The 16,818-nt window shown below is 37.4% G+C and overlaps 1 protein-coding gene across 1 annotated transcript in view; it reads left to right on the forward strand.

Moving 5' to 3' along the window:
• Nucleotides 1-16,818, forward strand: part of LOC144449831 (phosphatidylinositol 4-kinase alpha-like) — a 197,398-nt gene that overhangs the window by 152,960 nt on the left and 27,620 nt on the right. The window contains exon 32 of the mRNA XM_078140404.1: nt 13,635-13,755. Coding sequence (XP_077996530.1) covers nt 13,635-13,755 — 121 coding nt within the window. The remainder of the gene's footprint in view (nt 1-13,634; nt 13,756-16,818) is intronic.

Here is a 16,818-nt window from a genome sequence, read left to right on the forward strand (position 1 = left end):
TTGTGTCAACTCAGATTATAATAATATGATACAGTAAGTATGGCTGACATTATGTCAACTCAGATTATAATAATATGATACAGTAAGTATGGCTGACATTATGTCAACTCAGATTATAATAATATGATACAGTAAGTATGGCTGACATTATGTCAACTTAGATTATAATAATATGATACAGTAGGTATGGCTGACATTGTGTCAACTTAGATTATAATAATATGATACAGTAAGTATGGCTGACATTGTGTCAACTCAGATTATAATAATATGATACAGTAGGTATGGCTGACATTATGTCAACTCAGATTATAATAATATGATACAGTAAGTATGGCTGACATTATGTCAACTCAGATTATAATAATATGATACAGTAAGTATGGCTGACATTATGTCAACTCAGATTATAATAATATGATACAGTAGGTATGGCTGACATTATGTCAACTCAGATTATAATAATATGATACAGTAAGTATGGCTGACATTGTGTCAACTCAGATTATAATAATATGATACAGTAGGTATGGCTGACATTATGTCAACTCAGATTATAATAATATGATACAGTAAGTATGGCTGACATTATGTCAACTCAGATTATAATAATATGATACAGTAAGTATGGCTGACATTATGTCAACTCAGATTATAATAATATGATACAGTAAGTATGGCTGACATTATGTCAACTCAGATTATAATAATATGATACAGTAAGTATGGCTGACATTATGTCAACTCAGATTATAATAATATGATACAGTAAGTATGGCTGACATTATGTCAACTCAGATTATAATAATATGATACAGTAAGTATGGCTGACATTGTGTCAACTCAGATTATAATAATATGATACAGTAGGTATGGCTGACATTATGTCAACTCAGATTATAATAATATGATACAGTAAGTATGGCTGACATTATGTCAACTCAGATTATAATAATATGATACAGTAGGTATGGCTGACATTGTGTCAACTCAGATTATAATAATATGATACAGTAAGTATGGCTGACATGTCAACTCAGATTATAATAATATGATACAGTAGGTATGGCTGATATTGTGTCAACTCAGATTATAATAATATGATACAGTAAGTATGGCTGACATTATGTCAACTCAGATTATAATAATATGATACAGTAAGTATGGCTGACATTGTGTCAACTCAGATTATAATAATATGATACAGTAAGTATGGCTGACATTGTGTCAACTCAGATTATAATAATATGATACAGTAAGTATGGCTTACATTGTGTCAACTCAGATTATAATAATATGATACAGTAAGTATGGCTGACATTATGTCAACTCAGATTATAATAATATGATACAGTAGGTATGGCTGACATTATGTCAACTCAGATTATAATAATATGATACAGTAAGTATGGCTTACATTATGTCAACTCAGATTATAATAATATGATACAGTAAGTATGGCTGACATTGTGTCAACTCAGATTATAATAATATGATACAGTAAGTATGGCTGACATTGTGTCAACTCAGATTATAATAATATGATACAGTAAGTATGGCTGACATTATGTCAACTCAGATTATAATAATATGATACAGTAAGTATGGCTGACATTATGTCAACTCAGATTATAATAATATGATACAGTAAGTATGGCTGACATTGTGTCAACTCAGATTATAATAATATGATACAGTAAGTATGGCTGACATTATGTCAACTCAGATTATAATAATATGATACAGTAAGTATGGCTTACATTATGTCAACTCAGATTATAATAATATGATACAGTAGGTATGGCTGACATTATGTCAACTCAGATTATAATAATATGATACAGTAAGTATGGCTGACATTGTGTCAACTCAGATTATAATAATATGATACAGTAAGTATGGCTGACATTATGTCAACTCAGATTATAATAATATGATACAGTAAGTATGGCATACATTATGTCAACTCAGATTATAATAATATGATACAGTAAGTATGGCTGACATTATGTCAACTCAGATTATAATAATATGATACAGTAAGTATGGCTGACATTATGTCAACTCAGATTATAATAATATGATACAGTAAGTATGGCTGACATTATGTCAACTCAGATTATAATAATATGATACAGTAAGTATGGCTGACATTATGTCAACTCAGATTATAATAATATGATACAGTAAGTATGGCTGACATTATGTCAACTCAGATTATAATAATATGATACAGTAAGTATGGCTGACATTATGTCAACTCAGATTATAATAATATGATACAGTAAGTATGGCTGACATTATGTCAACTCAGATTATAATAATATGATACAGTAAGTATGGCTGACATTATGTCAACTCCGTTATCAATGCAATGTAATGTGTATACCAAAAAACTTATTACCTTGAACCAAATGTTCTGACCAATGAAAAGTTTACAAAGTAGTCTTTGATGATGCACATACTTACTGATACTGGCTAATATACTCCCTAACGGGCACCAGCCAGAGCTAGATGGAACTTATGCGCTGGGTTCAGTCTGTACCATGCATGCATTCATTCACCCTCATATCGCTGGCATGCACTGACTGATTTCAACCAAACCTGGCATAATGGTAAAATACTGCATGTAAGAAATATGCACATCACTTTGTTTTACGACCAAATCATATATGGCCGAATGGTGGCCATTTCTGTACAGACAAATACCCACCTTTTAGCTTACTTTTTGTTGTCCCTCTGCTTCCCCTTAATATTGCCAAGTTTGATAAATTTGTGTTCCTGTGCAATTTTTGGATACACCTTCAGATGTAAATTTCATTGACCTTCTTTCAAGTACAAATGTGGATCACATCCAGCGTTTGGCAGCCTTTGTTTTTCACGCTATGACTTTGAGAAAGAAACTTAATTATGATTTGTAATGTTCATTATATTTTCTCTCATTTGCTTGTGTATTTATTCGTTAATTATGGTTCTGAATTGTCCTTTTTGTTAGAAAACATTTAAATCTTGTATTTTGGGCTGATGGCCTTTGAGTACGAAATAAATGTGACATAAACAAGAATAAATTTGTGCTCTCTGCACCCTGTGGGCCATCCTTCAGTGGTCACTGACTAGCCAACCCCAGTACACCTTGGCAAGCAGCGGATTTTCATACAAAGCCTAGAAGTAGGACTCTGCAAGTTTTTATTCTCTTGTGCCGAGTTTACATGAATTATCCCCTATTGAGTGGTAACACTTCGCTGTACGTCTCAGGATCCCAGCTGAGTCGTTCCTTTTTAGCTCCCATATGGGAGGTAATGTTGTGGCTATGTCTGTCTGTCTGTCTGTCTGTCTGTGTGTCTGTGCAGCAATTTTGTTCCACTGAAGCAAATGTTTTGCAATTTACTATGTGGTAGTGCCGGGCTGTAACTTAGTGCTGATTAGATTTTGGTGGGCATGGCTTGCATAATTAATGATAATTTCTATAACTAATGACACATAGTGAAGCCCTTTTAATAGTAAGCACCCAGTCAGGCCTAATCAGTCTTTGTATCTCACGTGTATTTGATCTTGAGGCAGACTTTGTACTTGAAGGAAATGACACCATGTGTGTGTAGATCCAGCAATCAAGTCAACTACTTATTTCATTACATACTCATACAGGTTTTTTGTACTCCCAAATATTGATATTTGTATGGGAAGGCATACTAAAGATTCAAATTTATAATTTTATATGTCTTGGCTTGTTTTACTTTAATGTTTTTCAATGTTGCTACACACAGTAAAGCTCTTTGTAACATCACTTGTTGTATTTCACCTTGAGGCAAACTTTGGACTTGAAGGAAATGACACTATTATCTAATAGTGTAGATCCAGCCAACTCTACAATACATTTCGCCTACAGAACGTGAATATGCTGTTCACTACAAATACCCCAGGAAAATGCTAAAATGATATCTCTGAATAGGAACGTTGTAAGCTTACTTCTAGTTATTCTCGTGTGCTGTGTCTATTACTTTTTGACACTTTGATTTTGTGTGTAGTTGGCGCCTTGTATTATCAGGCCGCCATCTTGCCTTTGTCATTTTTTTCAGTTTAGGTTTTCCTCTATGATGTCACGTCAACCTCACTTGTGTACATGTGGACATCCCATCTTAGTTGGGGATGACCATGATCTTTGTGTGGACTGCAGACCGTGTCAGCCCAACCAGACATGCGATCATCACTGGAATATGTCCGCTTCTCCCTCTCTGGGAAAACCACCTTTTTCAAGGCAATAGTGGTACCTCTCCTAGGGATCCTGGGGTGCCCACGGTTGTCGCGCGCTGCACCACACCACACCAGTCAAACCCACAAGAGGATTTTAAAGACCATGGAATCCGATCTATCACTCGGTAGACGTGATCCGATTTCCCTCCCTCAGCGTTCCCAACCTGATGACGGACAGGTTCGCCCTGTCAATATGATCGCCCAGAGAGGAGTGGGACTTATCCTCACTACAGAGGTCTTGTCCTTTGGTCAAGGTCTTACCACTGCAGCTGTATGTAATACTTTACTGCCAGCGGCAAATACGAGGGTCAGTCCAGATACCGGACACCCAGTGATTCTATGACTGACCAAACTGGAATGCAACCCGGAGTTTATTTCTCCCCTTGGGGACACTCCTTATAGCCAGTTTCCTGTGACAAACCCTTAATATTGCAACCAATATACAGGGGTTCATGCACAGTTGACAGGAAACACTGGGTTTTTACCACAGGAAGCAGTACCCCACAGGGAATAGCACCCTCCATGGTATCCAGTGCTCATAATGCCTGGCAGCAAACCATTCAACATGGTTTTCAAGGGTGGACTCTACCTGTTACTAACCCCACACCGGGTCCAGTGACTATGAGTCCCCACCCCCAGGGGAATCAGTGGGCCTCAGCAGGAGTTCAACCTACATCCTCTCAGCCATCCCATTCCTGTAGTAGGTCTACTGCTTGGAGTAGAGCGCCTTCATCCGATCCATCCGTCTCGGGGTCAAGTCTCAGTGATTCTTCGCGCTGCCCGCATAATGACCATCCCATTTGTTTTGATCATTTAGCTTGGGAAGGACGCACATCTCCACAGACATCAAGGGATGTTTTAGAGATTCATGACTCTGATGATGATTTCAGCGACGCTGAATCCCGCCGGGGCAACCAACCGCTGTCCGCCATCTGCCGCTGCTCGTGAAGAGGTTGCAAACAAAGAGGTAATTTCTTGGATTTACGAGCAGTTTCCTGACTGTAAACAGCCAGCTCCAACCAAACTACTCAAATCACGTATGTTTCAGTTGCTTGGTGAATAACCTGCGAGTTTCTGCATTTTGCTGAAACGTGACACATTCCTTGAGTGAACTAAAACTAGAAGCTAGGGTCTAGTAAGTCAAGTGGTTCTAGATTTTTGTTTGGGGCTTGTTGAGCGAGATGGCTAAGCAAGTACCAGCTACGGTTGAGAGGGGACTGAAGTATACAAATCTCCCTCAGTTCCAGACCACTACTATGTTTCAAGTGTCAAAAGTGCCTACTCCGACCACAAGACAGCAACCACAAACTAGTGGAAACAAGCGTCAGGGTCAGAATAGAAATGCAACCATAAACCCAGACAAGATCGGGGTCAGGCTGCGAGCTCTAGGCACACTAGTCAGCCGAGTAAGCTGCCCACTTCCTCGACCAGTTTACAAGGGTCAGGAAGTCGCCAGCAGTCAGCCTGACATGACGACATGACCATGAACATCATGGACACAAGCGGTCCAGTGGGGGGGGGGGTCCAAATTTATTCACTACACAATGGGAACATATTACTTCAGACGAATGGATTTTTTCTACCATAAGAGAGGGTTACTGCCTATCTTTCGTATGCAATCCCCCTCTTTCGGCTGTACTGTTTGTTACACTGGTTCCAAGATTGGCAGGTCAACGGACTGCATTTCTGGTAGCTATTGACTCCCTATTAAGCAAGAATGCAATAAGGGAAATTGATGCCCAGTCATCGGGACCCGGCTTTTACAGCCATTTTTTTCCTGGTTCCGAAAAGTCGGGAGGATGGTGTCCATCCTGAACCAGTCCACTCTCAACCAGTCCACTCTCAACCAGTCCACTCTCAACCAGTCCACTCTCAACCAGTCCCACTCTCAACCAGTCCACTCTCAACCAGTCCCACTCTCAACCAGTCCACTCTCAACCAGTCCCACTCTCAACCAGTCCACTCTCAACCAGTCCACTCTCAACCAGTCCACTCTCAACCAGTCCCACTCTCAACCAGTCCACTCTCAACCAGTCCACTCTCAACCAGTCCACTCTCAACCAGTCCACTCTCAACCAGTCCCACTCTCAACCAGTCCCACTCTCAACCAGTCCCACTCTCAACCAGTCCACTCTCAACCAGTCCACTCTCAACCAGTCCACTCTCAACCAGTCCCACTCTCAACCAGTCCACTCTCAACCAGTCCCACTCTCAACCAGTCCACTCTCAACCAGTCCCACTCTCAACCAGTCCACTCTCAACCAGTCCCACTCTCAACCAGTCCACTCTCAACCAGTCCCACTCTCAACCAGTCCACTCTCAACCAGTCCCACTCTCAACCAGTCCACTCTCAACCAGTCCCACTCTCAACCAGTCCACTCTCAACCAGTCCCACTCTCAACCAGTCCACTCTCAACCAGTCCCACTCTCAACCAGTCCACTCTCAACCAGTCCCACTCTCAACCAGTCCACTCTCAACCAGTCCACTCTCAACCAGTCCCACTCTCAACCAGTCCACTCTCAACCAGTATCTCTGAGTGCCACTCTCAACCAGTATCTGTGAGTGCCCTGATTCAAGATGGAAAGGGCTGATCCGTTCTCACCTCTATCCAGCCAGGCAAATGGATGGCTTCCATAGATTTGAAAGACACCTACTTCCACATTCCCATTCACAAGTCATGTCGTCACTTTCTCCGCTTTGCAGCCAATGATTGGGTGTTCGAATACGTAGCACTAGGGATTTGTTTTATATATTCTAAAACAACAACTAATTTTTAGCACAACTGAACTGAGGTTCAGTAGTGCTATAGGGATCGCCCGGTGTTTGTCTGTCTGTCTGTGTGTGTGTATGTGTGTAAACAACTTAAAGTCAAAAACTGCTGAACCGATTGCCACGATATTTGGTGGGTCCATTACCTTGGGTGTCTTGTTGGGAAATTGTTCAAATCAAAATGATCGCATCACAGGTGTGTGATTTGGGTCAAAAAATGTGATTTTTGGTCAAAAAACTTAAACTCAGAAACTACTGGGCAGATTGGTGCGAAATTTGGTGGGAAGGTTCTTTAGGGGGTGTAAAGTAAGGTTTGTTCATGACATGATGATTCCATCAGTGATATGCAAGTTAGGGCTAAAAATGTGTCTTTTTGGTTAAAAATCTATAATTCCAAAACTACTGAGCAGATTGGGCTGAAATTTGATGGGGATGCATCTAGGGATGTATAGACGAAGATATATTAAGCATACAATGATTCCATTAGTGATATGCAAATTAGGTGTAAGAATGTTCATTTTTGGTCAAAAACTTATATCTCAAAAAGTACTTGGTCAATGAGTCTGAAACTTGGTGAGATGTTTCTAGAAGTGTTATTCTATATCATTGCTTGTCCTCAAAAATCTTCAACTCTGAAATTACCCAGTAGATTGAGCTTAACTTTGTTGAGAATGTGTAGATTTGTCCTCATTAATAGCTGACACAGTGAGAACAGTACATTGTTAATTAACTATGAAAATTGTTTAATATATTGTATAAAGTGCGTAATGTGTAATGGTATTTTTAGTCCTTTTTAATGATCAATCAACATAATAACCAGTTTTCTGTCAATGGCGATAGGCTTTTTGATGTGCATTGTAAATCGTACTCTGTCTCAGAGTTTAATAGTGCTTTCTCAGGCAATCTAAGTGATATTTTCTCGATTTCACATGTAAATGTACGGTCTCTAAGTAAAAACTACGATGACTTTCAACTTTTATTTGAAAATAGTCTCCAGGCACAGTTTAAAATAATTGCTCTGTCTGAGATCTGGAAGGTGGAAAACAAAAGCATTTTTACCCTGCCAAATTATTCTTTTGAAGTAAACTGTCGAGATGTGGGACGTGGGGGAGGTGTAGGAATGTATGTTCATGACAGCCTTCATTATAATATTCTGAACGATATTGTCATCACAGATGCTGAGTCTCTTTGGATTGAGGTTATTAACAGAAATAACAAATTTATCATAGGTACAATATACAGACCTCCAAGTTCAAACTCAGACATATTTATTGATAGCTTGGAGCAAATTTTGTACCATAGAGTACAGGGTTATGCTGGGTGCTTTCTTGTCGGCGACTTCAACATTGACGTTTCAAAGCCTTGTGAGGCAACAGCTGATAAACTTCTTAGTGTTTTATCATGTTTACACTTCGAGCAAACGATAATCACACCTACTAGAATAACTGGTGCAAGTGAGACAACAATCGATCATCTGTACACAAATATGGCTCATTTGAATATTACATCAGGCACTCTGTTAGCCCATATCTCAGATCATTTGCCAACCTTTGCATTCTTTCACTCAATGACCATGCATTCTGCATCAAAAGCAAATGGACCTTTTAGGAATTATTCTAAATTCAAATTAGATTCATTTAGACATGATTTGCAAGATGAAACGTGGCATGAAGTATTGAACTGTAAAGATGTAAATGAAGCAATGACCAAGTTCACTAACACCTTCTTAAATATTTGTAATACCCATGCGCCACTCAAAAACATAAATAAAGTCAAGAAAGGTGTTAAAAACAAACCCTGGATCACAGCGGCAATACAGAAATCTATTCGAAAGAAACACAACCTCTTCAAAAAAGTAGTCCGGAGTAAATTCGAAGAAAATATTCTTCAAAAATTCAAAAGATACAGAAATGTGTTAACAAACATTTTAAGGAAAGCTAAGAAAAAATACTATTCTGATTTGTTTAATATACATTGTAACGACATGAAAGAGACATGGCGAGTGGTAAATGATCTGCTGGGTAAAAAGAAAAATAGTAACTCTTCTATTCCTACCAAGATAAAAAGTTTCTGTAATGGAACTTCTGTTATTCATACAGAAATTCCAGATATAGTTGATGTTTTCAACAATCACTTTGTTAACATTGGTGAAAAACTTGCTAAGAATATTCAGGCAAATGGAAACGGTTGTTTTCGTGACTTCATGGGTGACTATGTACCTCACTGTTTCTTCCTAAAGCCAACTTCAGTTGGGGAAGTAGAAGACATTATTTCAAGCTTAAATGTACACAAAGCATCAGGCTGGGACAAAATCGATGCAAAACTGCTAAAGTATGCTATGCCATATGTTTCAAAACCTTTATGTAACATTGTAAATTTATCTTTCTCAACTGGATGTTTTCCAGACTCCCTTAAAATTGCGAAGGTTATTCCGCTCTTCAAAAAAGGAGATCCAGAAGAGACGGGAAATTACAGACCAATTTCAATTTTGCCAATCATTAGCAAAGTATTTGAAAAAATAATGTGTAAACGTGTTGTGAATTTTGTAGAGAAACATGACTTGCTCTTTCAGCACCAGTATGGTTTTCGTGAAAAGTACAGCTGTAAACTTTCACTTATTAGCCTTGTTCAACACTTATTGGATGAACTAGACAAAGGAAAATCTACAACAGGCATATTTATAGACTTCTCAAAGGCATTTGATACTGTTAACCATAACATTTTATTGTCAAAACTCGATCACCAAGGCATTAGAGGGGTGGCATTGGATTGGTTTAAAAGTTATTTGGATTCAAGATGTCAATTTGTGAGTATTGGTAATATAGAATCAATGAAACAAAACATAACTTGTGGTGTTCCTCAAGGGTCTATTTTGGGCCCAATACTTTTCCTCATTTACATAAATGATTTACCAAACTCTTCAGATATTTTCAATTTTAGGCTTTACGCCGATGATTCGAACCTGTTTCATTCACCTGAGAAGTGTTCTTCATCAACAAACACCAGCAATATAAACTCAGCCCTTGCAAATGTTACAAACTGGTGTGATGCGAACAAATTAACAGTAAATTCTGCTAAATCACACGCATTACTCATTGGTGGTAGACACAAACCTCATAATGCACAAGGTTCAGTTCAGTTGAAAGATATGGCTATTAACTTTGTCAGTAATACCTCTTATGTTGGAGTATATTTGGATAGTAAAATGTTATGGAATTGCCACATTTTAGAAGTGAAGAAAAAAATGAGTAAGCTAACTGGTATTTTGTACAGACTTCGTTATACAGTTCCTCAGCATATTCTTTTGATGATATATAATACACTTGTTCTTCCCCATCTGTCATATGGACTTGAAGTATGGGGCTGTACATATCAGTCTTACCTCAAAGATATACTAATCATCCAAAAGAAAATTGCTTGCATAATTACCTTCAGTAGTTACAACACCCACTCTCCCCCCTTATTTAAACGCCTCCTAATGCTAGATGTATACAAGCAACGTGATTACCAAATAGGAATTTTTGTTCACGATGTGATCAATGGCAATGTTCCGCCATACTTCTCAAATTTCTTTTCCAAGATAGGTCATTGTTACGACACCAGGCAACAGAAGCGAAATGATTTAAGCATCCCAAAATACAACAATAATTACGGTCAATTTAGCACAAAGTTCACTGGGGCCAAAATTTGGAACTCTATCCCTTCCCATATAAGAGACACTCGAAGTCGGACTACGTTCAAAGCTAATTTCAAAAGCCATCTTCTTAGCCAGTATTAGTTGATGTATACCATTTTGTTCTTTCTTTTAAGATTTGTCATTGTTTCCGAATTTAGTTAAATACTTCTCCGGATTTGTGTGATATGTATGTTTTTGTTTTGTTTTGCTTTGTTGTTGTTGTTGTTTTTTTCTCTGAGGACAAAACTCGATTAGTTGTTTCGTCAACTATTTTTGCCCTCATTAAAAATAAATAAATAAATAAAAAAACTATAATGTTTACTTTACTATTTCCTCTGGTGGTAAAGCCTGTAGCATGGCCAGTTTGGTTTATGACTTGATTATGTAATATGTTGTAAGACAGCTGTTTCATCACCTACCCATATAAACTGAATGTAGCTTGTGTTTAAAATATTACAATAAGACAACCAAGAAAGTTAAACATGTTACATTGGTATGACTTGGTTCCAAATTGATTTTAAAAAATAAAGAAGTACAAAACCTTGTAGACACATCCCTTTAAAGTTTGATTAGGATGTTGCTATACTTGTCTTGTACACTTCCAACATAGGATGGCTGGATTATGATGATGGAAATTAGGTATGAAAATTTTGTTTTGGTTACAACTTTAAATCTTCAAAAAATTATATATCTATCATTGCCCTGAACATAAAGTTGTGCGGCAACGCAATATTTGTGCTATTTTTTATGTTTCTCAGTAGAGTAACATTCCTAAATGATGGGGTTGAGTTGAGAAATCGCAATGTTAGGCAACACGTGGCATGATGTTGGTAGATAAACATAGAGACGCAAGTGATGAGCGTATTCAGTTATTCGTAGCGCGAAATTTCGTTATATAAATGACGTTTTTCCTCAAAATTTTGAAGAAACAAAATGTTTTTAGGTGATTTCTAAATCAGTCAAATCAAACTATATATTAATGCGAGATAAGCTTTAGTTTTTAATTTTTTTTGTGGACAATGTTTGAATTTGACTGACGAATCCTGCGACTCGAATCTAACATGATAAATGCACCATTCACCAGACGAAAATGATCGACATGTTTGTTGACTAGCTGAGAAATGCATAAGGAACTTGTAAGGCAGTCCAAATAAATAGATTTAAAATCTGACGTTTCGAATAAAAATTCTTCTTCAAGGTATCTTTAGGCAAGACATGTTAGTAAACACCTGAATATATCTGAAACACTTAGTTGACTAGTCGACTGTACGAATGTCATAGAAGGCATCGAATGAGAAACATTGAAAAAAGTGACATGGAACTGATTTGCACAGGAAAGAAAATCTTATTGTTTTGTGATTTTTTTTCACAATGAAGACTACGCGTAAATGATCGTAGTTTGGGCTCATGAATAACGGACAATAGGTGTTTACTTTTTATTGTCTACAACCTAAAGTACATGAATATGCGTTGAGACTTATGAATATTCACCGTAGTACATCGTAACTACTAGTAGCTACTCGTCACTACTCATTAGGATGCTTAATTACGATGTTTTTGATTTTGATTTCACCCCTTAGTGCTCAACGCCCTACAATCTCTGTCTTTTGAGCCTCTATACCATATTTCGTTGGAATTTCTCACACTTAAGATTACCTTTCTGCTAGCCCTTGCTTCAAGCAGTCATAGAAGTGAAATCCATCCTAGCTATTGGCCAGGGTCGAATCCAGTGGTTGCAGCACCAGGTTGTACTTCGGACTCACCCTAGGTTCATTGTAAAAAATTAGGTTTTAGGGTCCGTGGCTTCTCCCATTATCATCAAGGATTTAGCCACTCTTGTGGGAAGTGACCAAAAAGAATGTCTTTTATGTCCAGTCAGAGCTCTCAATTGGTACGATAATTACTCCAAATACAGTAGGGGCTATTGCACGGCACATCAGAATACCCAAAATGCAGTATGATTTGTATGTGAGGAGGTCGAAGGTGCCGACACATAATTGTTGTTGGTTCTACACATGCATTACGTTGCATATGTCACTTTTGAAGAAAATATGTGATGGCTATCACGTCGTCCTTGCTGTCCCAAAGTAATCATTAAAAAGAAATAAAATTTACTCTGTCATGAATTTATTTGTCTCTATCTGTTTGCACAAAAGCCAGGGTTTAGTACTGAGTTGTTGGTGCATGCTCTTAGTGTAGCGTATGTGGGTCTAAGTTTATCTGCTCTCTGTATAGCATCCGGGCATGCATCGTTTACTTATCGTCGTTTGCGACCTTGCCATATTATAATAACACAGTTTAGACTATTAAAAGTACAAACATCTATTCACAGTTATAATTTTATTGGCTGAATTTTATTTCTCCGGGGTTGATTGCTCAAAAGCTAGAGCATTAGTAAACGTAATTACAGAGGTGTTTACATTACTGTACAAAACACACACGTCCGGTGATGGCATACACCATGCATGTCACATTTTTGTAGAAAATACGAGGATTTACAACCCAGCCATCCCATAATCGCAATTGATATAGTACAAGTACATACATTTACTTACAGTTGTAAATTTTATTTGTCTCATTTCTCACTCAAAGGCCAGAATATAATATTAGTACATGATACAATGACAGCATTACAAGCATATACGGTGTACACGTAACTTGACTAATGTTGTGCCTAGGAGTGCTGTTTGTAGTCAGCTATTGGACTAGAAGTGAGGAGGGTTGTGATAGTTGAATACTGTTTTTAAAAAAGCCATCTTTTCCCAGTGTTTCACAGCAAAAGTTGGTTGCATTCTCAACCAAGTCAAACTATTCTGTTAATTTAGTTTCATATCACAAATATTATATTTAATTTACAAAGTTGTTTTAGTCAATTGTGTTGTATGTATGTATTTTAGAGTCTGTCTTTATTGCCAACATCTTTTCTTTACATTTCAGTTTGGTTATGTAGCAGAGTTCATACTATGGATTGCAAAGAAGTCACCATTAAATGCACATCAGTTGATATGGAACATTAAAACTAATATATTCGTTGATGAGGAGGGTAAAAACAGAGATGGTAAGTACATGTTGTCTCAGTAAAAACAGATTGTAAGTGTTGTCTGGGTTAAAACAGATGGTAAGTGTTGTCAGGGTAGAAACAGAACGTAAGTGGTGTCTGGGTAAAAACAACGTTAGTGGTGTCTTTGTTAAAACAGATGGTAAGTGGTGTCTAGGTAAAAACAGATGGTAAGTGGTGTCTAGGTAAAAACATATAGTAAGTGGTGTCTAGGTAAAAACAGATAGTAAGTGGTGTCTAGGTAAAAACAGATGGTAAGTGGTGTCTAGGTAAAAACAGATGGTAAGTGGTGTCTGGATAGAAACAGATGGTAAGTGGTGTCTAGGTAAAAACAGATGGTAAGTGGTGTCTAGGTAAAAATAGATGGTAAGTGGTGTCTAGGTAAAAACAGATGGTAAGTGGTGTCCAGGTAAAAACAGATGGTAAGTAGTGTCTAGGTAAAAACAGATGGTAAGTGGTGTCTGGATAAAAACAGATGGTAAGTGGTGTCTAGGTAAAAACAGAACGTAAGTGGTGTCTAGGTAAAAACAGATGGTAAGTGGTGTCTAGGTAAAAACAGATAGTAAGTGGTGTCTAGGTAAAAACAGATGGTAAGTGGTGTCTAGGTAAAAACAGATAGTAAGTGGTGTCTAGGTAAAAACAGATAGTAAGTGGTGTCTAGGTAAGAACAGATGGTAAGTGGTGTCTAGGTAAAAACAGATGGTAAGTGGTGTCTAGGTAAAAACAGATGGTAAGTGGTGTCTAGGGAAAAACAGATAGTAAGTGGTGTCTAGGTAAAAACAGATGGTAAGTGGTGTCTAGGTAAAAACAGATAGTAAGTGGTGTCTGGATAAAAACAGATGGTAAGTGGTGTCTAGGTAAAAACAGAACGTAAGTGGTGTCTAGGTAAAAACAGATGGTAAGTGGTGTCAAGGTAAAAACAGATGGTAAGTGGTGTCTAGGTAAAAACAGATGGTAAGTGGTGTCTAGGTAAAAACAGATAGTAAGTGGTGTCTAGGTAAAAACAGATGGTAAGTAGTGTCTAGGTAAAAACAGATAGTAAGTGGTGTCTAGGTAAAAACAGATAGTAAGTGGTGTCTGGATAAAAATAGATGGTAAGTGGTCTCTAGGTAAAAACAGATAGTAAGTGGTGTCTAGGTAAAAACAGATGGTAAGTGGTGTCTAGGTAAAAACAGATGGTAAGTGGTGTCTGGATAAAAATAGATGGTAAGTGGTGTCTAGGTAAAAATAGATGGTAAGTGGTGTCTAGGTAAAAACAGATGGTAAGTGGTGTCTAGGTAAAAACAGAACGTAAGTGGTGTCTAGGTAAAAACAGATGGTAAGTGGTGTCCAGGTAAAAACAGATAGTAAGTGGTGTCTAGGTAAAAACAGATGGTAAGTGGTGTCTGGATAAAAATAGATGGTAAGTGGTGTCTAGGTAAAAACAGATAGTAAGTGGTGTCTAGGTAAAAATAGATGGTAAGTGGTGTCTAGGTAAAAACAGATGGTAAGTGGTGTCTGGATAAAAACAGATGGTAAGTGGTGTCCAGGTAAAAACAGATAGTAAGTGGTGTCTAGGTAAAAATAGATGGTAAGTGGTGTCTAGGTAAAAACAGATGGTAAGTGGTGTCTGGATAGAAACAGATGGTAAGTGGTGTCTAGGTAAAAACAGATGGTAAGTGGTGTCTAGGTAAAAACAGATGGTAAGTGGTGTCTAGGTAAAAACAGATGGTAAGTGGTGTCTAGGTAAAAACAGATAGTAAGTGGTGTCTAGGTAAAAACAGATGGTAAGTGGTGTCTAGGTAAAAATAGATGGTAAGTGGTGACTGGATAAAAACAATGGGTTAATAAAAGTACACGTGTCTGATGAAATCTCATTTGTACAAATGTTCAGTCTAGATGTGTCTAGATTGAACAATAAAACAAATATATTGTATTTTTTGGTACAAAATGGAGTTAAATTTATAATCATACATGTGTCAGGGTACTGACTCACTATCCACTGCCTTAATTGCAGAATAAATCATAGGCTGCCTAAAAACAAAAGATTAAGATAGTTTGGCCACTTAGAGTGCACGTCACTTTGTTTTTTGATATATGTAAATTTGACTGAATGGCCATATTTGTTAAAAATCGATGTTTACTACTTAAGTCAAAAACTGTAATACACAGACATTCCATTCAAGTGTCTATCACCATATTATCAGATGCAAGCTAGCTTTGGAGACCTTTGACCTTGACCTTGACCTAGAGGGTCAATAATCAAAATCAAGTCAATTACTGCCTATCACAGACACAAGCATTGTGTTTTGATGCTCTTATCACTTTTACTGAATGGCAGCTATATTTGTAGTTATAAAACACTCTAGTACAGAAACTTCCATACATAGATGCTATTCAATTGTCTAACCCCAAATAATTATAATTTATGTGTTGCTTTCTCGTATGAGTCACCATTGACCTTTACCATGACCCTCAGGGTAGACTGTCAAAATTAAGCTATTATTTACACATTCATTATTTTTGGTGTTCATATCACTTTTTACTAAATGGCAGCCATATTTGTAGTGAATAATCATGATTTACCACATAACTCAAAAACATGAATACATGAAGACTACATTCAAGTGTCTAACCCCATATTGTCATGTTTAAACTTTCTCTCTTGACCTTTGGCCTTGACTCTGATCTTCAGCTCCAATTATCAAAATTCACCAATTCCCTGCATTATCACAGACACTTTGTAGTATTTATTTGTTGCCACCAATTTCTTTTAAATGACGTTTCCATTCAGTCACATAGAAGTAAAGTATTTTAGATGAGGTTACTGTGTCTTCTACAAACTTGAAGATTTTTTTTTTTTTAGGTTCATGGCTAAGACTGATGGCACTGTCAGCCAAAATAAAATTGTAAGAAAATAAAATTGTATAATTCATTACATTTGTGATGGATTCATACATTGACATCTGTTTGCCATCCATGACAAATATCAGCCTATATTACTGCTTATAATATGTAGGTGTGTCCTTGCAAGGTGCTTTTTGTTTTCAAAAGTGTCTATGAAGTGTACAGTACAGTTTGAAT

The sequence above is a fragment of the Glandiceps talaboti genome, chromosome 18 (genome assembly GCF_964340395.1).
Source record: "Glandiceps talaboti chromosome 18, keGlaTala1.1, whole genome shotgun sequence".
NCBI classification, from domain to species: domain Eukaryota; kingdom Metazoa; phylum Hemichordata; class Enteropneusta; family Spengelidae; genus Glandiceps; species Glandiceps talaboti.